At 44.1% G+C, this 27,227-nt stretch overlaps 1 protein-coding gene across 2 annotated transcripts in view; it reads right to left on the bottom strand.

Moving 5' to 3' along the window:
- LOC134359756 (protein crumbs homolog 2-like) overlaps window positions 1-27,227 on the bottom strand; it is a 165,200-nt gene that overhangs the window by 23,172 nt on the left and 114,801 nt on the right. For both annotated transcript variants that reach the window (XM_063073350.1, XM_063073351.1), the window contains exons 7-8: window positions 6,257-7,183; window positions 3,523-4,082 (exon numbers count right to left, since the gene is read on the bottom strand). In XM_063073350.1, the coding sequence (XP_062929420.1) occupies window positions 3,523-4,082; window positions 6,257-7,183 (1,487 nt within the window). The remainder of the gene's footprint in view (window positions 1-3,522; window positions 4,083-6,256; window positions 7,184-27,227) is intronic.

Below are 27,227 nucleotides of genomic sequence, written 5' to 3'. Positions count from 1 at the left end.
ATTTTTCTTAACAACTAATACCATTACTTAGCCTAATAGATTAGAATTACCACAGTACATAATTATCTATTTAAGTGTCTAATTTCCTTTTATATCATCTCAATGTGTACTTAAAAATGTATAAATAATTATAGTTTTATACATATAAAAAATGGAAAAGGTTATATGTGTGAAAAAAGTACATGATATTTGTGAATTCCTTATCCAAATAAAAATAAAATAAAAAAAAGATATTTAAGCAGACATTGCTCACACTCGCGGTGCTGAACGCTGTTAAATGAAAGCCACCAAATGGGGGAGATCTTAAATAGGTTTTTTGCGTCTGTATTTACTAAGGAAATTGGCATGAAGCTTATGGAATTAAGGGAAACAAGTAGTGAGATCATGGAAACTGTACAGATCAAAAAGGAGGAGGTCCTTGCTGTCTTGAGGAAAATTAAAGTGGATAAATCCCCGGGACCTGACAGCGTGTTCCCTCGGACCTTGAAGGAGACTAGTGTTGAAATTGCAGGGGCCCTGGCAGGAATGTTTAAAATGTCGCTGTCTACAGGTAAGCTGCTGGAGGATTGGAGAGTGGCTCATGTTGTTCCGTTGTTTAAAAAAGGATCGAAAAGTAATCCGGGAAATTACAGGCCAGTAAGTTTAACATCGGTAGTAGGTAAGTTATTGGAGGGAGTACTAAGAGACAGAATCTACAAGCATTTGGATAGACAGGGACTTATTAGGGAGAGTCAACATGGCTTTGTGCATGGTAGGTCATGTTTGACCAATCTATTGGAGTTTTTCGAGGAGGTTACCAGGAAAGTGGATGAAGGGAAGGCAGTGGATATTGTCTACATGGACTTCAGTAAGGCCTTTGACAAGGTCCAGCATGGGAGGTTAGTTAGGAAAATTCAGTCGCTAGGTGTACATGGAGAGGTGGTAAATTGGATTAGACATTGGCTCAATGGAAGAAGCCAAAGAGTGGTGATAGAGAATTGCTTCTCCAAGTGGAGGCCTGTGACTAGTGGTGTGCCACAGGGATCAGTGCTGGGTCCATTGTTATTTGTCTTCTATATCAATGATCTGGATGATAATGTGGTAAATTGGATCAGCAAATTTGCTGATGATACAAAGATTGGAGGTGGAGCAGACAGTGAGGAAGGTTTTCAGAGCCTGCAGAGGGACTTGGACCAGCTGGAAAAATGGGCTGAAAAATGGCAGATGGAGTTTAATACAGACAAGTGTGAGGTATTGCACGTTGGAAGGACAAACCAAGGTAGAACATACAGGGTTAATGGTAAGGCACTGAGGAGTGCAGTGGAACAGAGGGATCTGGGAATACAGATACAAAATTCCCTAAAAGTGGCGTCACAGTTAGATAGGGTCGTAAAGAGAGCTTTTGGTACATTGGCCTTTATTAATCGAAGTATTGAGTATAAGAGCTGGAATGTTATGATGGGGTTGTATAAGGCATTGGTGAGGCCGAATCTGGAGTATTGTGTTCAGTTTTGGTCACCAAATTACAGGAAGGATATAAATAAGGTTGAAAGAGTGCAGAGAAGGTTTACAAGGATGTTGCCGGGACTTGAGAAACTCAGTTACAGAGAAAGGTTGAATAGGTTAGGACTTTATTCCCTGGAGCGTAGAAGAATGAGGGGAGATTTGATAGAGGTATATAAAATTATGATGGGTATAGATAGAGTGAATGCAAGCAGGCTTTTTCCACTGAGGCAAGGGGAGAAAAAAACCAGAGGACATGGGTTAAGGGGGAAAAGTTTAAAGGGAACATTAAGGGGGGGCTTCTTCACACAGAGAGTGGTGGGAGTATGGAATGAGCTGCCAGATGAGGTGGTAAATGCGGGTTCTTTTTTCACATTTAAGAATAAATTGGACAGATACATGGATGGGAGGTGTATGGAAGGATATGGTCCGTGTGCAGGTCAGTGGGACTAGGCAGAAAATGGTTCGGCACAGCCAAGAAGGGCCAAAAGGCCTGTTTCTGTGCTGTAGTTTCTACGGTTTCTGTGATCTAGAGTCATGGAGGAGTATAGCTCAGAAGCAAGCCCTGTGGCCCATCTACTCTGTGCTGAACCATTTAAGCTGCCTACCCCCATCGACCTGCACCGGGACCATAGCCCTCCATACCCCTACTGTCCATGTGTCTATCCAAACTTTGTTTAAATGTTGAAATCGAGCTCACATGAACCACTTGTGCTGGTAGCTCACTCCACACTCTCCCAACCCTCTGAGTGAAGAAGTTCCCCCTTATATTCTCCTTGAGCATTTCATCTTTCACCCTTATCCAATGACCTCTAGTTGGAGTCTCACCCAACCTCGGTGGAAAAAGCCTGATTGCATTTACCCTGTCTATACCCATCATAATTCTGTATACCTCTATCAAATCTCCTCTCGATCTTCTATATTTCAAGGAATAGATTCCTAGCCAATTTAATCTTTCCTTATATCTCAGGTCCTCCAGTCCTAGGAACATCCTTGTAAATTTTCTCTGTACTCTTTCAACCATACTCACATCTTTTCTGTAGGTAGGTGACCAAAACAGCACACATTAGGCCTCACCAACATCTTATACAACTTCAACATAACATCCCTTCTCCTGTACTCAGTACTTTGGTTTATGAAGGGAGGGCAACATCGATTCAGCCCATGAGAGGCCTGCGTCGGGCATTTTCATGCCTTACATGTTGCAGACTGGAAGTCTGTGTGGGGCACCACTCCTCGCACAGACTAGAGCAATGTGTGGTTAAGTGCCTTGCTCAAGGGCACAAACACGCTGCCACAGCTGAGGCTCGAACTAGCGACCTTCAGATCACTAGACGAACGCCATAACCAGTTGTTCACGTTCCCAACACATTCATGAAGGCCAACGTGCCAAAGGCTTTCTTTATGACCTTATCTACCTGTGATACCATTATCAATGAATGATGTACCTTTCTTCTACCACACTCCTCGGTGCCCTACCATTCACTGTGTAAGAGCTATCCTGGTTGGTCCTGCCGGGGTGCAAAATCTCCCAATGTTTTGCATTAAATTCCATCTGCCATTTTTCAGCCCATTTTTCCAGCTGATGCAAGCCATGATAACTGATCCAGTTAACCATATTATCATCCAGATCATTGATTACAGATGACAAACAACCACTGACCCAGCACCGATCCCTTTGGCACTCCACTAATCACAGGCCTCCAGTCAGAGAGGCAGCCATCTTCTACCACTTGCTGGCTTCTCCCACAAAGCCAGTGTCTAATCCAGTTTACCATCTCATCTTCAATGCTGAGCAACTGATCCTTCTTGACCAACCTCCCATGTGGGATCTTGTCAAATGCCTTTCCCACTATGTCAGGGTACAGGAGGTACATCAGGTGTATTAGGTACCTAATAAAGTGGTCACTGAGAGTGTTTCTGGTTAAGATATCTCCCATCCTTACCCAGCATGGCCCTGCTGTGCCTCTGAACTTGACATTGAACCGTAAATGCCAGCAACACTGGAAAACAAACTGCAATATGAACTATATGTTTTACCTCGCACGTATCATCACTGATACAGTCCTTGAGCACATTCATAGTAGTCTTACTGGTGGAAACGTCCAGCGACAAGGTGTAATTCTTGTCTTCCAGAGGGTAAAATTCCAGTAGATTATCATTGACCCTCACATCCTGCAGACAGCCCTTGAAGGCTCCCCCCCAAACAGCAGAGTCTCCCTCGGGATCCCGGCCCAGGTGCACATGCTTGAGCTGTTGAACACTCTCATGAGGCAACATTCGCTCCAATACAATAACATTTGATTCCCTCACAGTCAACCAGTGTCCGTCCATGTGGAACTCTACTAGTCTCCTCACGCCATCGGCCAGGTATCTGGAGGTGCCCAGCTTCGTGCCACGTACTGCAACGAGAAGGCTGCCATTCAGCAGGTAGCTCGACAGGTAAGGAGCTGTGGCATTCCTGAGCTGGAAGATGAAGCCATTTGGGCTCCGGGTGCGAATGAAGAACGAAACGACATACTTTGTTCCCGGATTATCCTCGATAATGAAAGACGCCAAGCTGCTGGAGTTGTTGTAGCCGAACGTGGCAGGGACGTATTCTGCACCAGGATAAAGAACATGGAACATAGAACAGTACAGCACAGGAAAATGTGGTGTCAAACCAAATAAATCAGTAATCCAATGGCCAACACAATATCTATTTCCTTCCATTTTCCTCATCTAAACTTGTCTTAAAAGTTTGTAATGTATCTGACCCTACCACCACCATAGGCAGTACTTTCCAGGCACCCACCACTTTGTGTAAAAAAAACTAGCCCTCACATCTCCTTTGAAATTACCCCCTCTCACCTTAAATACATTCCCTCTGGTATTAGATATTTCAACCCTTGGAAAAAGATACTGACTGTCTACTCTTCCTATATTTCTCATAACCTCTGTCAGATCTCCCTCCAGCCTCCACCACTCCAGGCAAAACCACCCAGGTTTGTCCAAGCTCCCATTATAGCAAATGCCCTCTAATCCAGCCAACAACCTGGTAATTTCGCATGGCTAGAGGATTGGCCAACTGTCAGAAGGCAGAGAGTGGTGACAAAGGGAGCCTTTTTTGACTAGTGGTGTTCCACAGGGGTTGATCTTCAGACCACTTCTTTTCACGTTATTTGTCAATGATCTGGATGACAGAATTGATGACCTTGTGGTCACATTTACAGATAATACAAAGACAGGTGCAGGGGCAGGTAGTGTTGAAGCAGGGAAGCTTCAGAAGGACTTGGAAAGATTGGGAGAATGGGCAAAGAAGTGGCAGATGGGAAGTGGAACTCACAACACGCTGGAGGAACTCAGCAGGTCGGGCAGCATCCGTGGAAACGATCAGTCAATGTTTCGGGCTGGAACCCTTCATCAGGACTGTAGAGGGAAGGGGCAGAGGCCCTATAAAGAAGGGGGGGGTGGGAAGGAGAAGGCTGGTAGGTTTCAGGTGAAAAACCAGTAAGGGGAAAGATCAAGGGGTGGGGGAGGGAAAGCAGGGAGGGGATAGGCAGGAAAGGTGAAGAAAGAATAGGGGAAAACACAAAGGGTAGTAGAAGGAGGCAGAATCATGAGGGAGGTGATAGGCAGCTGGGGGAGGGGGCAGAGTGAAAGAGGGAGGGGGAGGGAATTACCGCAAGTTGGAGAATTCTATGTTCATGCCCAGGGGCTGGAGACTACCCAGACGGTATATGAAGTGTTGCTCCTCCAACCTGAGTTTAGCCTCTTCATGGCAGTAGAGGAGGCCATGTATGGACATATCCGAATGGGAATGGGAAGCAGAGTTGAAGAATGCTGCCTGACCTGCTGAGTTCCTCCAGCATGTTGTGAGTGTTGCTTTGACCCCAGCATCTGCAGAGTATTTTGTGCTGCAGATGGGAAGTGTATGGTTACGCACTTCGGTAGAAAGAATAGAAGCACTGATTATTTTCTAAACGAGCAGAAAATTCAAAAATCAGGGGTGCAAAGGGACTTGGGAGTCATCATGTAGGATTCCCTAAAGGTTAACTTGCAGGTTGAGTCAGTGGTGAGAAGGGCAAATGCAATGTTAGCATTCACTTTGAGAGGACTGAAATATAAAAACAAGGATGTAATGCTGAAACTTTATAAGGCACAGGTGAGCTGTCACATGGAGTACTGTGAGCATTTTTGGGCACCTTATGCAAGAAAGGATGTCCTGATATTGGAGAAGGTTCAGAGGAGGTTCACGAGAATGATTCCAGGAATGGAAGGGTTATCATATGAGGAGTTGTAAAGTTAAACCCATTTTCAAGTGGTTTCCATTATTGTTTGTGAAATCAGTGAGTGGGGTCAGGAGACGCTCATTACTGCTAAGTGAGTTACCATCTATTTACCCAACAAAACAAACACTAAACATTCAGTAAACCCTTCAAGTTAGATCCAGTGGCAAATACTTAACTAAATGTGCACCCAGGCCCACTTTACTGCAGCACACCTCCACTGGTTACTGTTTCCACAGCACCAGTCATGATTCCCCAACTCATGGTGAGCCAGAGAGCAAAAAGCAACCAAGTGCTTTCAGTGCACTAGACTTATACCCGACTGGCACCATGGCATCATCAGCTGAAAGGCAGTGAATGGCAGCGGCTGCAATGCTCCTCAAACAGGCCAATCCCCAGCTAGAACAGGGTAGGGGCTGTCGATGAACCGGTAAGATGGATATTTACCGCAACAATGACTACGTCATTCAAAGACTGAAGAAGAATAAATGATCGGATCTGCTTACCTTGGTCACAAGTGGGACCAGCATACGGCCGGAAGCAATCACATGTGTAGCTTGTCCACCAGTCTACACACATCCCTTGACTGTTACACGGGTTCTGGTCACACCAGTTCGTCTTCTCACAGTCCAGTTTAAAATTCCACGCAGTATCCTCTGTGAAGGTTTGTGGCAATATGGGCCTGTGATCCACTTCTAAATCCTGCATGCAGCCAGTGAAATTTTCCCCAGGTGTTTGGTCACTACCGATGTACGTAGTCTGGAATGAAGCCAACAAGGGCAGCGTGGCTGATTTAATGAGCTTTGAGTCAGAGCAGGTCTGGTTTGGACAACTCGGATGCGATAACTTCACCAGGAAGTTCTCCCCAAGAAGAACTCTGAGGTGGTGCCATGCCCCATCACTGACCAGATTACCGAATGAGATATCCATGATCTGGCCACTAATGACTGCTCTGGACATCAGCTTCCCACCATGGATCTGAACGCGAAGATATTCATTGAGTAGATTGCCTCGGTAAATCAGCAACGCATTTGGTAAAGTCGTCCTGAATCTCATATTGATGCTGATTGATTCACCTTCAGTACGTCTGCTGGGTTGGTTGTTGTCCTCTTCTGAATGCAGAGCTACAAAGCCATTGTACAAGGAGAAAGTGGTGGAGGTCGAACAAGAGGCGTCATAAAAACCAGCAGGACATCTGCAGGTGTAGCCATGGATGTCGTTCACCATGTTAGGGATGCAGGTAGCTCCACTGAGGCAGTTGTGTTGCAGACAGCCGGTCAGTTTGACTGAACATCTTTTCCCTCCCCAGACGATTCCATCTTCCCCCATGGGAGGACAATGACAGGTATAGTCCGCCACACCATCTTCACAGGTCCCTCCACTTTCACAGGGGCTGCTCTCACATTCATTGACATTAGTTTGACATGTCAAACCTGCGGGGAGATAGAAAACCAATCATTTATACCACAAGAAAGTTTCACATATTTTGATCTGTTTGAAATACAGAATATTTCTAAAATGTACTATCTATGGGATTCATACCTTGAATTTAAAATCCTCATCCTTGTTTTCCAGTTGCCTCGCATCCACCCCTCACTCTAGCCTTGGAAGTTCCTCCAATCATGTGGGATTTCTGTGTCCACCAAGTTTAGCACCTGAATCTCTCAGGACTGAATCATTACACCATCAGACGCTGTGGACTCAGCTGCCAAAGACTTAACCTCTGGAATTCCCTCTCCAGACTACCCTCTCTCCACCCACCCCCTCCCCCACCACCCTTCCCTTTATTTCTGTCTCTCTCACTTCCTCTCCCCTCTCCTTTTCACATCCTCGCTCCAGAAGCATAGAAAAACCTGCAACACAATACAGGCCCTTCAGCCCCCAATGCTGTGCCGAACGTGTCCTTCTCCCTCTCACTGTCTCTCTGCTCTCTCTCCCTCCCCATCACCCCTTCCCATCTCTCCCTCTCTTCCCTTCTTTCTCTCTCCCCTTTCCCTCTCCAACCCTCTCTCACCCCCAAAATCTTTCTCTCTTTTACCCTTCCCCTCCCCTCTCCCTCTCCCTCCAACTATCTCCCTTCCCCACCTCCTTAAATCCTCTTTGATCAAGCCCTTGGTTACTGACGGACTGCTCGTTCTGTGATCTGACATCATTACCCTCCTCTGAGGCACTTGTACTAAACAGCCGACACCGTATAACGGGAGATTTCTGAACAGAACTCCTCCATGAAAACTCAACTTGCAAGCAGAACCAAACAGAACTGCGGAAAGTTCACCAACTCCCTCGTCAGCGAGTCTCTATTTTAACAAAGCTGCGGTAATGACTGAGTGATGCAGGTTATCTTTGGAGGAGTCAGAAACACTGTAATAAGGTAAAACTTTGAACAGAAGCTGATCTAAATGAAAAGGCACATCGAATAGATCAGATCCAAGATAGGAAACCAACTCAACATCGTCCTGTCCAGAGTGAAGTCTTTTCCTGAATGCAATACACCATTAAACCTGCAATAAAGAGCTTAAAACTAAGCTCCTGCCTTCCAAAATTCTTCTTTTGTAAAACAGGAGCTTGGCGGAGGGGGGGGGGCAGAAAGAAGAGAGAGAGAGGAAGAGAAAGAGAGAAAGAAAAGTGGGAAGAGGGGAGGGAGGGCTAAAGAAGATGTGGAAGGAGAGGGGGCTAAGGAGGGGGAAGGGGAGAGGGGAGGGAGAGAGGGGGTAAGGAGAGGGAGGGGTGAAGGACAGACAAGAGGGAGTAGAGAGGAAGGAGAGAGGTGAAGAGACAAGAGAGTGGGGAGTGAGGAAGGAGGGGGTGAGACAGACGAGAGAGGGGGAGAGAAGAAGGAGATAGCGATGGGGAAAGGGCTGAAAGGAGGGAGAGAGCGAGAGTGGGGAGAGGAAGAGAGATTTAAAAATTATGCCAGGCTACAGTTGTAAACGCAAGAATGAAATGACGATGACATCAGTACCTGAATTCAGAAGAATTCCCCAGAAGAACACACAGTAAAGGCGAGACTTCATTGTGGATTCCCTGATTCCCCGTCTGCCTGTGTATAAGTGTCTGATTACAACAGAACACTGAGTGTGCCTTACTGATGCCAGTCAGGCAAAAGCGATTAGTAATTAAATCAGCCAATATAAAGAGAGCTGCACTTTAATATAAGTTGGTCTTGCTGGTAATCCTCCTCCTCCTCCTTATCCATTCCCAGCTGGATGCTGTCAGGTCTGACACGAAGAATGCTAGTCTCCTCGTCTTTACATTTTAGATTGCAGCAAGCACCAATTGACATCAAACCTCCGGCCTTTCTCTGAGAAAGGCTCTTTCTGTTCTCAGGAACTTGTGGGATTCGGAAGAGAACTTTTTATATCTAACTCTGTTCATTTCAGTATACAGTTCTAACTACCATGGTGTGTCACAGAATTAAATTCCCCATGTGACCACTACAGCTGGTTTGCTCAACTCTTTACATTTGCTGTGAGGGAGCTGTTAGATTCCACTTGCAGAACCAGCAGGCAATAGCCTTGTTATTGTTTTTATTATTTTAATAAACGAGCTGACATAAGGTAGCACTAACTGCTACACTACCGTTGCAACCCATGCATGGTGACTGAACTACAGCTGTCTGTTCTAATCTGTGGCTTCAAGAAAATGCCCCAATGCTTTTCAAAAAGTCGTTTTGTGTCTCGCCCATTTGTGGATCCAGTTATTTCATTAGCAGTGTGGCCCATCCTGTCCAGACCCCACACAGGATCAGCCAGAAAAGCCACAGCCCCACTCCCCCAAGCAATTTTTAATTGTCCTGTCCAACTCCCCTCCCCCTGCCCTCCCAATGTTCGAAACTCCAGTGAAAACAGAGGCACTGTGTGGTTAATGGCAACAGGCAAGGGCCAGTTTCTTATACGTACAGCACAGTGCCTTCTTTGCAAACTCCACAATGTTACAGTGGAGAAATTAGTTCGCACACCTCAAAACTGACCTCAATTCAAAGTTCGAAGTAAGTTTACTATCAAAGAATGTACATGTCACCGTATACGGCCCAGAGGTTCATTTTATTGCACATTCACAGTAGAACAAAGAAACAATAGAATCAGTGAAAAACCACACGCAACGACTGACAACCAATGAGCAAAAGACAAAATGTCCAATACAAAAAAATAGATAGATAGATGGATAAATAAATACCGCTCAGAACATGAGTTGTAGAGTTCAGTGTTGAGATGTGAAGTTATCCATGCTGCTTCAGCAGTTCTATGGTCGTAAGGGAGTAACTGCTTCTGAACCTGGTGGTATAGGACAGAAGACTCCCGTACCTTCTTCCCGATTCAGTTAGCGAAGTAAATACTTTTTTGTAACAGGAGGCAATAACTTTGCTGAATTTCCATTTTCCCGGCTTTTCTCTCCAAGAATAATTCTTGGATCGAAACAAATAATAACATAAACACAAGAGATTCTGCAGATGTTGGAAATCCAGACAAAATGCTGGAGGAACTCAGGAGGGGAATGAACAGTCAATGTTTCGGGCCAAGGGTCTGCACCTGTCCTACTCCTGCCCCAGCACTCCTCCTGTCCCACCTGTCTCACACCCCTCCCGTGGTGCTCCACCCTCACCATTCCCAACATCCTTGACTCCTGCCAGGTTTACAAACTTGCACTCCGCTCCACATTGGCAAATACAAATATATTTATATTTATGTGTTTAAATAGTGTATTTTAAAATATATAATATTACTTTTTAGTTATATTACTGATTTACATTTTTTGGTTTCTTAAGGTTGTCATAGCTGGGGGTGATAGTGCGGATAAGCTCCCACTACCTATTAAATGTTCCCAGTTGCGTGGGTCTCAAATAGTCTCTGATAACCAAGTCCAGCTCCTGGCCTTCACATGTGGCTTAACTACAAAGACTGATGGAACTGCTTCTACTGACGGGAGAAGAGGCAAAGGCAGGTTATTGGTGCTTTAAAACCAATCACTTCAGGCAGATAGAGCTTGTCAGCCGTAGCTGGCAGCTCACTTAGAAGGAAAACTCTGCTCTTAAACCTCCTCTGCCTTGCGGCTATATCCACTCATGGGGAAGGGGAAGGCTTTGGAAGTAAATCCCAAGGGAAGAACCTGGAGCTGGAGTCCCTAAGGCAGTCCTACGTTGAGTTCAACGCTGACTGGCGATTCCTGCGATGTCACTGGTATCAAACTGTATTGGTCTCTGCCATTCCTTTGGGTTCATCAGATGTGTGGAGAGGGGTCGCCTGCCACATGGGCAACAACTTGCTCTCCATATCGTACTGCCCTGGCTTGTGTACCTAGATAGCCAGGACACAACGTCCATGGTCGACTTTGACAAACTGGGGCCTCACATCACTTATTTAAATAATATGGATATTTGTTTCTTATTGTAATTTGTTACAGATGACCTCACCTGGTCCTTTAATATCACCTGCCTGAACAAGAAGGCACAGCAGCACCTCCACTTTATTGAAGCAAGCAAGGCTTCCCTCCACTCTCACTACACCCCATCTTAGGTGTGTTTTACAAGAGCACCATTGAGAGCATCCTGACAAGTTGCATCTCCAAATGGTATGGGAGCAGTCGACCATTGGACCAGAAGTCCCTACAAAGGACTGTGAGGACAGCTGAGAGGATCATAGGGGTCTCCCTACCATCCATTGGGGACATTTATCAGAAGCACTGCACAAGCAGGGCCCTTAGTATTATTAAAGATCCCACCCAACCATCCAGCATCCTCTTTGACTTTCTACCATCAGTCAGGAGACTCCGATGCAAAAAGACAAGAACGGTCGGGATGAGAAACAGTTTCTTCCCAAAGGCTTCTGAACTCCCCGCTGTATCATATTTGAAGTGTCACTGGTTAATCTGTTCCATACTTTACAATATTTAATATTAATGCACTTTAGTTTGTTATTTATGTATGATTCATCTGCAGATTTTATCCTTACCTTCATAAATTATCGCGTGTTATGTGTGCTGTGTGTACTGCTGTGTTTTACCAGGGTGTTCAAAGAAACTATATTTTGTTTCTATATATATTATATGAATATATTGGTTAGATAAGTGTAGATGGTTAAATGACTATATACATTATATGAATATATTGGTTAGATACATGTATATGGTTAAATGACTATATACATTATATGAATATATTGGTTAGATACATGTATATGGTTAAATGACTATATACTTTAATTGACTTATAGTATATTTTATGTTTTGCACTATATTGTTGCTGCAAAAAGATGACATACGCCAGTGATAATAAACCTGATTCAGATTGTAGAATTGGATGTCTACATCAATGGAAACTGTTCCTGCATTATATTAACAAGATCAATCATGTATTAACCAATATGCCCCAAGAAGGAAGGGGGAAAAATTAGTGGAAGTTGGAGAAATCAATGATCATGCCTTCAGGTTGGAGGCCACCCAGATGAAATATGAGGTGTTTTTCTTCAGACCTAAAAATAATTTCTTTGTCCTCTCTACCTTACAAATGATCAGTGACGTCCTTTCATTGAGATTTCAAGGAGGTAATATTTCCAAACTTTGAAAACTCTCTGAACTGTTAGTCTAATGTCTGAATCCAATTACCTCCTATGTGGTAGTTATAAGTTTTTTTTTATGTCAGTCTGTTCTGATTGGTCTATTTTGATTATTCTTGCACAATAAATTCAGAATATTCTTTACGCTGAACACAAAAGTAAAAGTCTAGGAATTTCTGCTTAAACATTGTACCTACAGTGGCTATAAAAAGTTTTCACTCCCTCCCCCGGAAGTTTTCATGTTTTATTATTTTACAACATTTGGCTTTTATGACACTGCTCAACAGAAAAGACTCTTTCATGTCAAAGTGAAAACAAATTTCTACAAATTGGTCTAAATTTATTTCAATTATTAAGCACAAAATAATTGATTGCATAATTACTCACCCCTTTCAAGTCAGTATTTAGTAGATAGCACTTGGCAGCAATTACAGCCTTGAGTCTGTGTGGCTAGGTCTCCATCAGCTTTGCAATTTTTCCCCTTTCTTCTTTACAAAACTGCTCAAGCTCTGTCAGATTGCATGGAGATTATGAGTGAACAGCCCTTTTCAAGTCCAGTCACAAATTCTCAATTGGATTGAGTCTTGGACTCTGACTTGGCCACTCCAGGAACATTAACTTTGTTGTTTTTAAGCCATTCCTGTGTAGCTTTGGCTTTATGCTTGGGGTCATTGTCTTGCTGGAAAACAAATCTTCTCCAAAGTCGCAATTCTCTTGTAGACTGCATCAGGTTTTCCTCCAGGATTTCCTGTATTATGCTGCATTCATTTTACCCTCTACCTTCACAAGACTTCCAAGGCCTGCTACAGTGAAGCATCCCCACAGCATAATGCAGCCACCACAGTAGGGATGGCTTGTTTTTGATGATGTGTGGTGTTTGGCTTACATCAACCATAGCGTTTAGTCTGATGGCTAAAAAACTTAATTTTGGTTTCATCAGACCATAGAATCTTCTTCCAGCTGACTTCAGAGTCTTCCTCATGCCTTCTGGCAAACTCTAGCCGAGATTTCATTTGAGTTTTTTTCAACAGTGGCTTTCTCTTTGCCACTCTCCCATAAAGCTGTGACTTGTGAAACACCCAGGCAACAGTTGTATGTGCAGTCTCTCCCATCTCAGCCACTGAAGCTTATAACTCCTCCAGAGTTGTCATAGGTCTCTTTGGTGGCCTCCCTCACTAGTCCCCTTCTTACACCATCACTCAATTTTGAGGATGGCCTGCTCTAGGCAGATTTACAGCTGTGCCATATTCTTTCCATTTCTTAATGATTGACTTAACTGTACTCCAAGGGATATTCAGTGACTTGAAAATTTTCTTGTATCCATCTGCTGACTTGTGCTTTTCATTAACCTTTTCGTAGAGTTGCTTGGAGTGCTCCTTTGTCTTCATGGCGTAGTTTTTGCCAGGATACTGAAACCAGCAGTTGGACCTTCCCGATACAAGTGTATTTTCACTACAATCAATTGAAACACTTTGACTGCACACAAGTCTCCAAAAACAGATCTTTATTTAACTAACGTGACTTCTAAAACCAATTTGCTGCACTGGTGGCGATTTGGTGTGTCATATTAAAGGGAGTGAATACTTTTGCAATCAATTATTTCGCATTTTATATTTGTAATTCATTTACATCACTTTGTAGTCATCTGTTTTCACTTTGACACAAAAAGAGTCTTTTTCTCTCGATCAGTGTCAAAAAACCCAAATTAAATCCACTGTGATTCACTGTTGTAAAACTTCCAGGGGTGGGGGGGGTGAATACTTTTTATAGGCACTGTACATTTGGCCCCGCTCCCAGCAGAGTAACCCCGTTAGTCTCATTTATGAGAATGAAGGGCAAATTTATAGAAGTGTTTTATTTCAAGATTATTTTATTTAGCGATACAACATGGTAACAGGCCCTTCTGGCTCAGTGAGACTGCGCTGCTGGGTTATACCCACGTGATCAATTAATCCAATGAGCTGTACATCTTTGGAATGTGGGAGGAAACCCATATGGTCACAGCGAGTACGTACAAACTTCTTACAGACAGCCCAGGCCACCAACACCGTAATGGGCTTATGCTAAAGTATGCTACCATGCCAGCCCAATATGACAGGCATCAATATAGTGGATGGTACAGTCTTTTCCCCAGGTTATGTCCAAAACTAGGGGGCATAGTTGGGGGGGGGATATTTAAAGGGATCTGAGGGGCAACATTTTCACACACAGTGTGGTGAACATACAGAACGAGCTGCCGGAGAAAGAGGTTGAAGCAGATACCATTGTGTCATTTAAGAAGACTCGGATAGGTACATGGGTGACGGAGTGAAGATACGTCTCTATCAAAGGAGGTGTAGGGCACTCCTTCCCTCCACTAGCCTGCAGGTCACCCTTGGGCAAGGTGTAGCACCTGCTTAGCCCCCCGAAGCCCTGAGAGCAGCACCTTACAACTCCTTTGATAGAGATGTATCTCCACCTCGCCGCCCGGGAGCTGTACAAGACAATAAAAATCATCGATGGAACAGAGTATTACAGCACCGTACAGGCCCTTCGGCGCATGATGTCGTGCTGACCTTTTCCACTTACTCCAAGTTCAATCTGTTCTTTCTCCTTGGCATTATAGGGGCTGCAAAGAAAAGAGCCATCAGGGACTGTCACAGAGGCTGCTGAGCAAGTCTCCGGATGGGTATGGAATCAAGAGCTGTGACCTGCGGACCAATGCTGCTGGGACTGATCACCTGGGTGAGAGTGTCTGATGTTCAAAGACTTCAAACATCCGATGGCCCCAGGTTACATCACTGATGATGTGTCCCAGCACGTCCTTGGATATATCTCAGCATTCTTCCCTCCTTAAAAACCCTCCATTCCTCTATCATCCATGTGCCTAAGTTTCTTAAAAGTCCCTAATGTATCTGTCTCTACCCTCACCCCTGGCAGCACGTTCCACACACCCACCAGTCTCTGTGTAAAGAACTTCCCCCTATACTTCTCTCCAAACACTTTACAATTATACCTTTTTGAGAGGACAGCCACCCAGGGCAGAAATAGCTAACACAGAAGGCAGGGGGAGTGGGGGAGCACAATTATGACATAAACACAAGAGATTCTGCAGATGCTGGAAATCCAGAGTAACACACACAAAATGCTGGAGGAACTCAGCAGGCCAGGTAGCATCTGTGGAAATGAATAAACAGTCGACGTTTCGGGCTGAGACCCTTCATCAGGACTGGAAAGGAGCCAGAATTTTAAGGTGATTGGAGGAAAGTATAGTGTGGATGTCAGAGGTAAGTGTTTGTTTTTTTTTATATAAACACAGAGTGGTGGGTGCATGGAACCCTTTGTGGTGGTGAGGCAGATACATCAGGAACATTTAATAGTCACATGGATGATAGAAAAATGCAGGGCTATGTAGAATGGAAAGGTTAGACTAATCTTGGAGTAGGCTAGAAAGGCAGCACAGCATTGTGGGCAGAAGGGCCTGTACTGTGCTGTACCTTCCTATATTCTATCACTCAGGAGAGGAGCATTAGTCTCCGTATTTTCTCTGTTATTGCTGGTGAATTTGGCAGACCAAGAGATTTTATTCCAGGATACAGAACTGTCCCACCACAACCAATTAAACCAGTAATTAATTTGTGTTGTAATCTTCTGTGTTCTAAATTGTGGAAAATCTATTTAGCTTTGGTGAAATGGGTTACAGTTTGACAAGGAGATTTTATGCTTATTCGCCTTTTATAGTCATTATCAGCTTCTCTAACTCAATTGACATGGGTCAAGGGTTAAATTAATCACCAGCTGAAACAGGTCAGCATGATACATTCAGTCCCTGTGTTAAAGTCTGTTTCTTGAGAGATCTGAGGCCCTCTTTCCCTCCCCACCACCTTTTTCATTTGCCGTGCTTTTGAAACTGAAGTGTTTCGGAAACTTCTCTGATTGTTTGGTGATGCTGATTTGCTGTAACAAGCTGCAGCCAGGGTTTTGGAAAGCGCACCCATGGCTGACTAACTTACGCAGCACAGAAGATTAGCCTCTATTGTTGAACTGTCTGATCCACTCCCATGTTCATTCGTTCAGCCTATTGAGCTTACAATTGGGGTACTGGTGGATTAAAGTCCGGAAACCCCCTGCTAGTTCTGCTAAATACTTTCCAAAAATTGTTTCAAAACCCAGAACAAAATAATCTAGCAGCTTCTTCTATTTTCTCATTATTGAGTTTTACCAGCTTTAACAGAGTGTGGAAACCATCTTGGCTTTTCAAAATGGAAGTCATATGTAGGTCAAAGGCCAGCGAGCCACTGGAATGTGACCATGGAGCTCTCTGCTGTGAGAAGCCTGGTTCTTCAACAAAATCCTGTGAAATAGTTCATTCTGCAAACAGCGCTGGTAATAGTTGATTATAAAGTTTTATCTAATACTGAATGTGTCAGTCACCACATTGTCACTATTAATCCTTCTCCATTTTAGGAGAAATCTATTCAAGGGCCACTTTTTTCAGTTACTTCCTCGACTTAATAAAGGGACATTGAGTTTACGTTTGTGGTCTTCTACTGCTGTTCAGCATGTGTGTGTTCAGAGATGCTCTTCTGCCACTACTGTTGTAACGTGTGGTTACTTGAGTTACTGTCACCTTCCTGTCAGCTTGAACCAGTCTGGCCGTTCTCCTCTGACCTCTCTCATTAACAAGGTGTTTTCACCCACAGAACTGCCGCTCACTGGACGTTTTTTTTTGTTTTTCACATCATTCGCTGTTAACGCTAAAGACCTTTGTGCGTGAAAATCCCAAGAGATCTTCAGTTCCTGAGATATACAAACCATCCCGTTTGCTGCCAACAATCACTCCACGGTCAAAGTCACTTAGATCACATTTCTTCCCCGTTCTGATGTTTGGTCTGAACAACAACTGAACCTCTTGACCGTGTCTGCATGCTTCTATGCATTGAGTTGCTGCCACGTGATTGGTTCATTAGATATAGATACACATATATATGTCCAGTTCTGGTCACCTCACTATAGGAAGGATGTGGAAGCATTGATAAGGGTACAGAGGAGATTTACCAGGATGCTGCCTATTTTAGAGAGGATTAGATTAGATTATGAGGACATGCAGTCCTCTCTTATTGTCATTTAGTAATGCATGCATTAAGAAATGATACAATATTCCTCCGGTGTAATATCACAGAAACACAGGACAGACCAAGACTGAAAAACTAACAAAAACCACATAATTATAACATATAGTTAAAACAGTGCAACAATACCATAACTTGATGAAGAACAGGCCATGGGCACAGTAAAAAAGTTCAAAAGTATGCATTATGGTCAGAGATTAAGGGAGCTAGGGCTGTACTCTTTGGAGAGAAGGAGGATGAGAGGAGACATGATAGAGGTCTACAAGATATTAAGAGGAATAGATAGAGTGGACAGCCAGCCCCTCTTCCCCAGGACACCACTGCTCAATACAAGAGGACATGGCTTTAAGGTAAGGGGTGGGAAGTTCAAGGGGGATATTAGAGGAAGGTTTTTTACTCAGAGAGTGGTTGGTGCGTGGAATGCACTGCCTGAGTCAGTGGTGGAGGCAGATACACTAGTGAAATTTAAGAGACTGCTAGACAGGTATATGGAGGAATTTAAGGTGGGGGGTTATATGGGAGGCAGGGTTAAGGGTCGGCACAACATTGTGGGCCGAAGGGCCTGTACCGTGCTGTGCTGTTCTATATCCCATGTTCTATATATATAGCTAGGATGCCTCAGACGTTTGCACAGTACTGTACTGCAAAAAAAGCAACAAATTTCATGACCTATGTGGGTAATGATAAAGCTGATTCTGATACAGGTCTGTATAGTGGGCTGAGAGTGGGAAGTGGGCAGGGAGTTGGGAAAAGGGGAAGGGAGAGGGGAGGGAGTGGGAAGCACCAGAGAGACATTCTGTAATAATCAATAAATCAATTATTTGGAGTCAAATGACCTTGCCTGGTGTCTCAAAGCTGGGTGTGCCTGCCCTCCCCTGACACTCCTCCTCTGCCACCTGTCCCACAGCCCTCCTGTGACACTTCACCCTCGCCATTCCCAACATCATTTGCTCCTGCAAGATTTACAAAATTCTTCGGCATCTTAGCCATATAGCGCAAACCACCTTCACATACTGTTTCTCTTGCATTTGTACTCGGTTCATCTTGCCTATCCTTCCCCTCAGATGACAAACAGCAGGGATCTAACCTCTGATAATTTAAAGATGTATTCTTGATCTTTCAGTCTACCTCATTGTGACCTTTGTATATTTGTTTGTCTATCTGAATCACAGTCAGAATTATTATCACTGACATACATGACAATAGACAATAGACATTTTGGCATTGTCGATGTTGAGGTAGGTTTTCAAAGCTTGCAGAGAGACTTTGGACAGTTAGCAGAGTGGCCTGAAAGATGGCAGATGGAGTTTAATGCTGAAAAATGTGAGGTGCTACATTTTGGTAGGACTAATCAAAATAGGACATACATGGTAAATGGTAGGGCATTGAAGAATGCTGTAGAATAGAGGGATCTAGAAATAATGGTGCATAGTTCCCTGAAGGTGGAATCTCATGTGGATAGGGTGGTGAAGAAAGCTTTTGGTATGCTGGCCTTTATAAATCAGAGCATTGAGTATAGGAGTTGGGTTGTAATGTTGAAATTGTATAGAGCATTGGTAAGGCCAAATTTGGAGTATTGTGTACAGTTCTGGTCACCGAATTATAGGAAAGATGTCAATAAAATTGAGAGAGTACAGATGAGGTTTACTAAAATGTTGCCTGGGTTTCATCTCCTAAGTTACAGAGAAAGGTTAAACAAGTTAGGTCTTTATTCTTTGGAGCGTAGAAGGTTGAGGGGGACTTGATAGAGGTATTTAAAATTATGAGGGGGATTGATAGAGTTGACATGGATAGGCTTTTTCCATTGAGAGTGGGGAAGATTCAAACAAGAGGACATGAGTTGAGAGTTAAAGGACAAAAGTTTAGGGGTAACATGAGGGGGAACTTCTTTACTCAGAGAGTGGTAGCTATGTGGAACGAGCTTCCAGCAGAAGTGGTTGAGGCAGGTTCAATGTTGTCGTTTAAAGTTAAATTGGATATATATATGGACAGGAAAGGAATGGAGGGTTATGGGCTGAGTGCAGGTCGGTGGGACTAGGTGAGAGTAAGAGTTCAGCACGGACTAGAAGGGCCGAGATGGCCTGTTTCAGTGCTGTAATTGTTATATGGTTATTTGACATTTGACAAATAACATTTCCTGATGAAGGGTCTCGGCCCAAAACATTTCCTCTCCATAGGTGCTGCTTGACCTGCTTTGTTCCATCAGCATTTTGTGTGTGTTGCTCTAGGTTTCCAGCATTTGCAGAATCTCTTGTGTATATGGTAAGATCATATGACATAGAAGCAGAATTAGGCCATTCAACCCATCAAGTCTGCTCCACCATTCCATCATGGCTAATCCGGATCCCACTCAACCCCATACACCTGCCTTCTCGCCATATCCTTTGATGCCCAGACCAATCAGGAAACTATCAATCTCCACTTTAAATATACCCACGGACTTGGCCTCCACCACAGTCTATGGTAGAGCATTCCACAGATTCACTACGCTCTGGCTAAAAAATTCCTCCTTACCTCTGTTCTAAAAGGTCACCCTTCAGTTCTGGACACCCCTGCCATAAGAAACATCCTCTCCACATCCAACTTATGTAGTCCTTTCAACTTTCAGCAGGGTTCAATGAGATTCTAAATTCCAGTGAGTACAGGCCCAAAGCTGCCAAAAAGCTCCTCACGTTAACCCCTTCATTCCTGGAATCATTCTCGTCAACCTCCTCTGGACTTTTTCCAACAACAACACATCCTTTCTGAGATATAGGGCCCCAAAACTGTTGACAATACTCCAAGTGCAACCTGCCTGGTGTCTTATAAAGCCTCAGCATTATCTCAACACTCACAACACGCTGGAGGAACTCAGCAGGTCAGGCAGCATCCGTGGAAAAAGATCGGTCGACATTTCGGGCTGGAACCCTCCGTCAGGACTGTAGAGGGAAGGGGCAGAGGCCCTATAAAGAAGGTGGGGGGAGGGTGGGAAGGAGAAGGCTGGTAGGTTCCAGGTGAAAAACCAGTAAGGGGAAAGATAAAGGGGTGGGGGAGGTGATAGGCAGGAAAGGTGAAGAAGGAATAGGGGAAAGCACAATGGGTAGTAGAAGGAGGCAGAACCATGAGGGAGGTGATAGGCAGCTGGGGGAGGGGGCAGAGTGACATAGGGATAGGGGAAGGGGAGGGAATTACCGGAAGTTGGAGAATTCTATGTTCATACCAAGGGGCTGGAGGCTACCTAGATGGTATATGAGGTGTTGCTCCTCCAACCTGAGTTTAGCCTCATCATGGCAGTAGAGGAGGCCATGTATGGACATATCTGAATGGGAGTGGGAAGCAGAGTTGAAGTGGGTGGCTACTGGGAGATCCTGTCTGTTTTGGCGGACGGAGCGGAGGTGCTCAGCATTATCTCATTGCTTTTATATTCTATTCCTCTTGAAATTAATGCCAACATTGCATTTGCCTTTGTTTACCACAGACTCAACCTGTAAATTAACCTCCTTGCACAAGGACTCCGAAGTCCGTCTGCACCTCTGACATCTGAGCCTTCTCATTTAGATAATAGTCCACACTATTGTTCCTTTTACCAAAATGCATCATCGTACATTTCCCAACATTGTACTCCATCTGCCATTTTTTTTGCCATTCTTCTAATTTGTCCAAGTCCTGTTGCAATCACATTGCTTCCTCAGCACTACCTACCCCTCCACCTATCTTTGTATCATCCACAAACTTTGCCACAAAGCCATCAATTCCATTATCCAGATCATTGACAAACAATGTGAAAAGTAGCAGCCAACTAGAAAAGGCCCCCTTTATTCCCACTCACTGCCTCCTGCCTGTCAGCCATTCCTCTATCCATGCCAGTAACCTTTTTGCAAGGCCATAGGATTTTATCTTGTTAGGCAACCTCATGTATGGCACCTTTTCAAATGCCTTCTAAAAATCCAAGTAAATGACATCCACTGCCTCTTCTTTGTCCACCCTGCTTGTTACTTCCGCGAAGAACTCTTAACAGATTTGTCAGGCAAAATTTCTCTTGACAGAAACCATGCTGCTTTTGACTTATTAGTTTCCAAGTATCCTGAAATCTCATCTTTTATAATGAACTCCAACATTTTCCCCAACCACTGAGGTTAGGCTAACTGGCCTATAATTTCTTTTGCCTTCCTCCCTTCTTAAAGAATGGAGTGACATTTGCAATTTTCTAGTCCTCTGGGACCATGCTAGAATCAAGTGATTCTTGAAAGTTGATAACCAATGCATCTGCTATCTCCTCAGCAACCTCTCTCAGGACTCTGGGATGTAGTCCATCTGGTCCAGGTGATTTATCCACCAGAAGACCTTTGAGTTTACTTAGCAGGTCTTCCCTTTGTAATAGCAATGGCACTCACTCCTGCTCCCTGACAGTCACAGTCCTCTGGCACACTGCTAGTGTCTTCCACAGTGAAGACTGATGCAAGGTACCCATTAAGTTCTTCTGCCATTTCTTTGTCCCCCATTACTACCTCACCAGCATAATTTTCCAGTGGTCCAATATCAACCCTCACCTCCCTTTTACTCTTTATAAAACTGATAAAAACTTTTAGCATCCTGCTTTACATTATTGGCTAACTTGCCCTCATATTTCATCTTTTCCCTTCTTATAGCTTTTTTAGTTCCCTTTTGTTGGATTTTAAAAGCTTCCCAATCATCCAACTTCCCACTCACTTTTGCTACCTTATGTGCCCTTTCCTTGGCTTTTATGCAGTCCTTAACTTCCCTTGGTCAGAAATGGTTGCCTACCCCTGCCATTTGGATACCTGTGTGGAATATATCTATCCTGTGCCTTGTGGACTTCAGCCACCCCTGCTCTACCTCACCAGTATGTGAAATTATTTATTTAGCGTTAGTAGTGCATGGACTGTTTCAAAATCTGATGGCACAGCGTTTTCTCTGTAACTGCATTCAATTTCTATGTAGCACCTCAGCGCAGCATGATCTGTGTGGATGGCACACAAAACAGAAGCTTTTCATAAACACAAGAGATTCTGCAGATGCTGGAAATCCGGAGTAACACACACAAGATGTTAGAGGAACCCAGCGGGTCAGGCAGTATCGACGGAGAGGAATAAACTGTTGATGTTTCAGCCAAAACATTTCATCAGGACTGCTGAGTTCCGACAGCATTGTGTGTGTATGTTAAGCAAAAACTTTCACTGTATCTCTGTGCATGTCACAATAATGAAGACTGAATAAGCAACAGACAACAGGAATTCTGCAGATGCTGGAAATTCAAGCAACATACATCAAAGTTGCTGGTGAACGCAGCAGGCCAAGCAGCATCTATAGGAAGAGGCGCAGTCGACGTTTCAGGCCGAGACCCTTCGTCAGGACTCCTGACGAAGGGTCTCGGCCTGAAACGTCGACTGCGCCTCTTCCTATAGATGCTGCTTGGCCTGCTGCGTTCACCAGCAACTTTGATGTATGTTGCTTGAATAAGCAACAGACCGGCTTTACAGCCGCTGCTAATTGTCCTGGGTTTACAGCATTGGTGACCCAGGTTCAATTCCTGCCACCTGCCACTGTCTGTAAGGGGTTTGTATGTTCTCTCCAGCTTCCTCCCACAGTCCAAAGACTTGGGGGTTAGGGGTCAGTGGTTAGAGTTGTGGACGTGATATGTTAGTGCCAGAAGCATGGTGCTACTTGCAGGCTGCCCCCAGCGCATACTCAGACTGTGTTGGTCATCGACACAAAGCGACGCACTTCACTGTATGTTTCGATGTACACATGATAAATAAAACTGATGTCTAAATGATGCGTTCACCAGCAACTTTGATGTGTGTTGCTTGAATTTCCAGCATCTGCAGAATTCCTGTTGTTTGCATGTCTAAATTTTCATGTTTTTCCATTTTCCAAACTGTTAATCAAACACTAAACACACTAGGAAGCATACACAAATGTCATACAACACTTACAGGATGATGGTAGTCAGACCCACATTCTAGTGAAGTTACTGGGAACAAAGGGTCAATAATTGGACCAATACACAAAATGCTGGGAGAGCTGAGGGGGTCAGGCAGTTTCTGTGCAGGAAAATGGATAGTCGATGTTTCAGGTCAAGACCCTTCTCACCAAGACTGGAAAGAAAGAGGCAAGATCACCAGTTTAAAAGGGTGAAGGGAAGGGATGGAGCCAGAACTGGCAGCAGTGGCAGGTGATGGATCCAGGCGAGGGACAGAGGGAGCAATGATGTAAGAAGCTGGGAGGTGATAGGTGGAAATGACAAAGGGCTGAAGAAGATGGAATCTGATAGGAGAGGACAGTGCATATGGAATAAAGGGGGAGGGGGGAACTGGAGGGAGGAGTGTGTGGATGATAGGCAGATGGAAAGGATGGTGGGTTGGGGGGGTAATAAGAGAGAGGGTAATGGGGGCTGGTGGATAAGGAATAAAAAGGGAAGGGGCAAAGGGAAGTGGTTACCAGAAGTCAAAATAAATTAGAATTAGTGCAGGATTCAGGACAATGGGAGTTTGATAGGAATGCCCATGAAGGTCTGACTCTATGAGGGGGGAGCAGAGCACATTTTACTTGAGAGCAGGAAGAAACACACTGCCCTCACTAATGTCCAAGAGAAGAAAGAGGTGAGGGAGGGAATCTTGGGACTGAAATAGAGACTGTTAAAATAATCCCACAAAGGGACTGACAAAGCTTACAATGAGCCTGAAGATGCTGGAACTCAGAACTTACAAAAAAAAACAAATGACTGGAAGAACTCAGCAGATCAGGCAGCATCTGTGGAAGCAAAGGGATAGTCAACATTCTGGGCCAAGCCCCTGCAGGAGGGCTTAGAGGAGAGGCAGTCAGTATACAAGATGGAGGCGGTGGTGGTGGGCAGGGATAATGGATTTAGATGGGGGGGTGGGAGAGGAGATTAGGTGGAGGGATAGGAAAGTAGAAAAGCATGGGAGAAGAAACCTTGAGCAACACACACAAAATGCTGGAGGATCTCAACAGGTCAGACAGCATCTGTGGAGTGGAATAAACAGTCGATGTTTGGAGCCGAGGCCCTTCGTCAGGACTGGAAAAGAAAGGGGAACGAAGCTTTCTGTTCCTGGGTGGAGTAGCTTGTTAGTCTGGAAGGGCCTGTTCCACGTTGTATCTCTAAAAAAGAACTTGATTTATGAAAAAAATCCCCAGTACAAATAAATCAACTTTATTAAGATAAGGATGCATAAGGTGATGTATTAGCATGGATAGAGGATTGGTTATCTAATAGAAAGGAGAGTTGGGATACATGGGTGTTACTCTGGTTGGCAATCAGTAGTGAGCGGAGTGCACCAGGGGTCGATGCTGGGCCCACAAATGTTCACGATATACATTAACGATCTGAAAGAGGAGATCAAATGCACTGTATCTGAGTTTACCGATGACACTAAATTGAGTGGAAAAGCAAATTGTGCAGAAGATACGGAGAGTTTGCAGAGAGATATAGATAGGTTAAATAAGTAGGCAAGGGTCTGGCAGATGGAGTACAAGGTTGGTAAATGTGAGGTCGTCCACTTTGGAAGGAAAAATGGAGGATGAGATTATTATTTAAATGGTTATAAGAAAATCACAGCATGCCGTTGTGCAGAGGGACTTGGGAGTGCTTGTGCATGAATCACAAAAGGTTGGTTTGCAGGTGCAACAGGCTATCGAGAAGGCAAATGGTATGTTGACCTTCATTGCTAGAGGGATTGAAATTATGAGCAGGGAGGTTATGCTGCAACTGTACAGGTACTGGTGAGGCCACACCTGGAGTTCTGCGTGCAGTTCTGTCCTCCTCAATTGAGGAAGGATATACTGGGTTTGGAGGTGGTGCAGAGGAGGTTCACCAGGTTGATTCCAGAAATGAGGGGTTAGACTATGAGGAGAGATTGAGTTGCCAGGGGCTGTACTCGTTGGAATTCAGAAGAATGAGAGGGGATTTTATAGGAACATATAAAATTATGAAAGGGATAGATAAGATAGAGGCAGGAAAGTTGTTTCCACTGGTACATGAGACTAGAACTAGGGGACATAGCCACAAGATTCGGGGGAGTAGATTTAGCATGGAGATGAGGAGGAACTGCTTGTCCCAGAGTGGTGAATCTGTGGAATTCTCTGCCCAATGAAGCAGTGGAGGCTACCTCAGTAAGACAAGGCTGGATAGATTTTTTGCATAGTAGGGGAATTAAGGGTTATGGAGAAAAGGCAGGTAGGTGGAGATGAGTGCATGGCCAAAGCAGCCATGATCTTATTGGGTGGTGGAGCAGGCTTGACGAGCCAGACAGCCTGAACCTGAACCTATTTCATATGTTCCTAATTATACACAAAATAGAAATTAACATTTCTTTGTGCACTGCCATTACAAATTATAACAATCAAAGCATTTGCAACCTGTAATAATTTTTATAATCACAAACAAGAGAAAATCTGCAGATGCTGGAAATCCAAGCAACACACACAGAATGCTGGAGGACCCAGCAGGCCAGGCAGCATCTATGGAAAAGAGTACAGTTGACGTTTCAGGCTGAAACCATTCAGCAGGACTGGAGGATTTTGTTTTCCTGCTGTCAGTCGTTCTCCTGTGTTCTGTCAGATGGTAAGCCATCAAGTACAAAGCCACGGAATGTGGAATCTATCACAAAGTTGCCCATTACCAGAGCCTTTCTGTAATGGGTTTTGGAGGAAATCATAGTTTGTAGATTTGTGCAATGATTATTTTTACTGAGGATGGATGCCTGTGGTCACAAACTTTAAATGAACAGTCATCTTTTCCACAGAGTGGTACATATTTGTCCAATTTCATTTCAGGGCATATATTCTAGTGCTGAAAAATTCACACTATGTCTTCAATTGTTTAATAATTTAAAGCTATGTGAAGGGAGTGTTTGGTATGCAGGCACCCCGAAGCTGTTACAATGTAAGATGATTATCTCGGCATTTGTCAGCTAAGACAATTTATTTTCACCTCTTTGTTAGGATTGCGTTTACACCTTGAACTTCTGTGGAATTCTGCACATAGTTCTTGAACCGCCACCTTCCATCGTTACAATTCCGATCGGATGAACTTGCTTTTCCCATATTTTCTATTTGCCAGAATTGGGAGGATTCTCTCGATAGTAAGAATGGCTTTTGTTTATTGCAGACATACAGAACACAGTATGGCTTTCCGGCCCTTTATGCCTCCCCAGCAAACCCCGGTGCAACCCTCACCTAATCAGAGAGCAACTTACAATGACTAATTAGCCAACCTGGTACATCTCTGCACTGTGGGAGGAAACCAGGGCACCCAGGGAAAGACCACGCATTCCACGGGAAGGACTCCTTACAGAGCAGTGCTGGAACTGAATTCCAAACTCCAGAGCTGTAAGCTAACTACAATGTCACCTTGACACCCAGCACACCAGGAAAATAACATCAAGGCTTCTTGTCTTTACCTAACACGGTGTAGTGTTTAAAGCAACACACAAAAATTGCTGGAGGAACTCAGCAACTCAGGCAGCATCTATGGAAATAAATAAGCAACCGTCCAGCATTTTGTACGTGTTGCTCTGGATTTCCAGCATCTGCAGACTTTCTTGTGTTTTGTAGTATGTTCGTTATATTCTATTAGTTAAATGATTAAACTTATTTCTGGCCTATGGAGCTAAACACAACATATACACTCAGTGGCCACTTTATTAGGTACACCTGCACACTCGTTCATTAATGCAAATATTTAATCAGTCAATCATGGGCACGTGGCCAAGTGGTTAAGACATTGGACTAGTGACCCAGCCGAGGCAGCGTGTTGTGTCCTTGAGCAAGGCACTTAATCACACATTGCTCTG

Source organism: Mobula hypostoma, chromosome 21 (genome assembly GCF_963921235.1).
Source record: "Mobula hypostoma chromosome 21, sMobHyp1.1, whole genome shotgun sequence".
Taxonomy (NCBI): Eukaryota; Metazoa; Chordata; class Chondrichthyes; order Myliobatiformes; family Myliobatidae; genus Mobula; species Mobula hypostoma.
The sequence above is the reverse complement of the archived record's forward strand: the minus strand, read 5'-3'. Positions and strand labels throughout refer to the sequence as shown.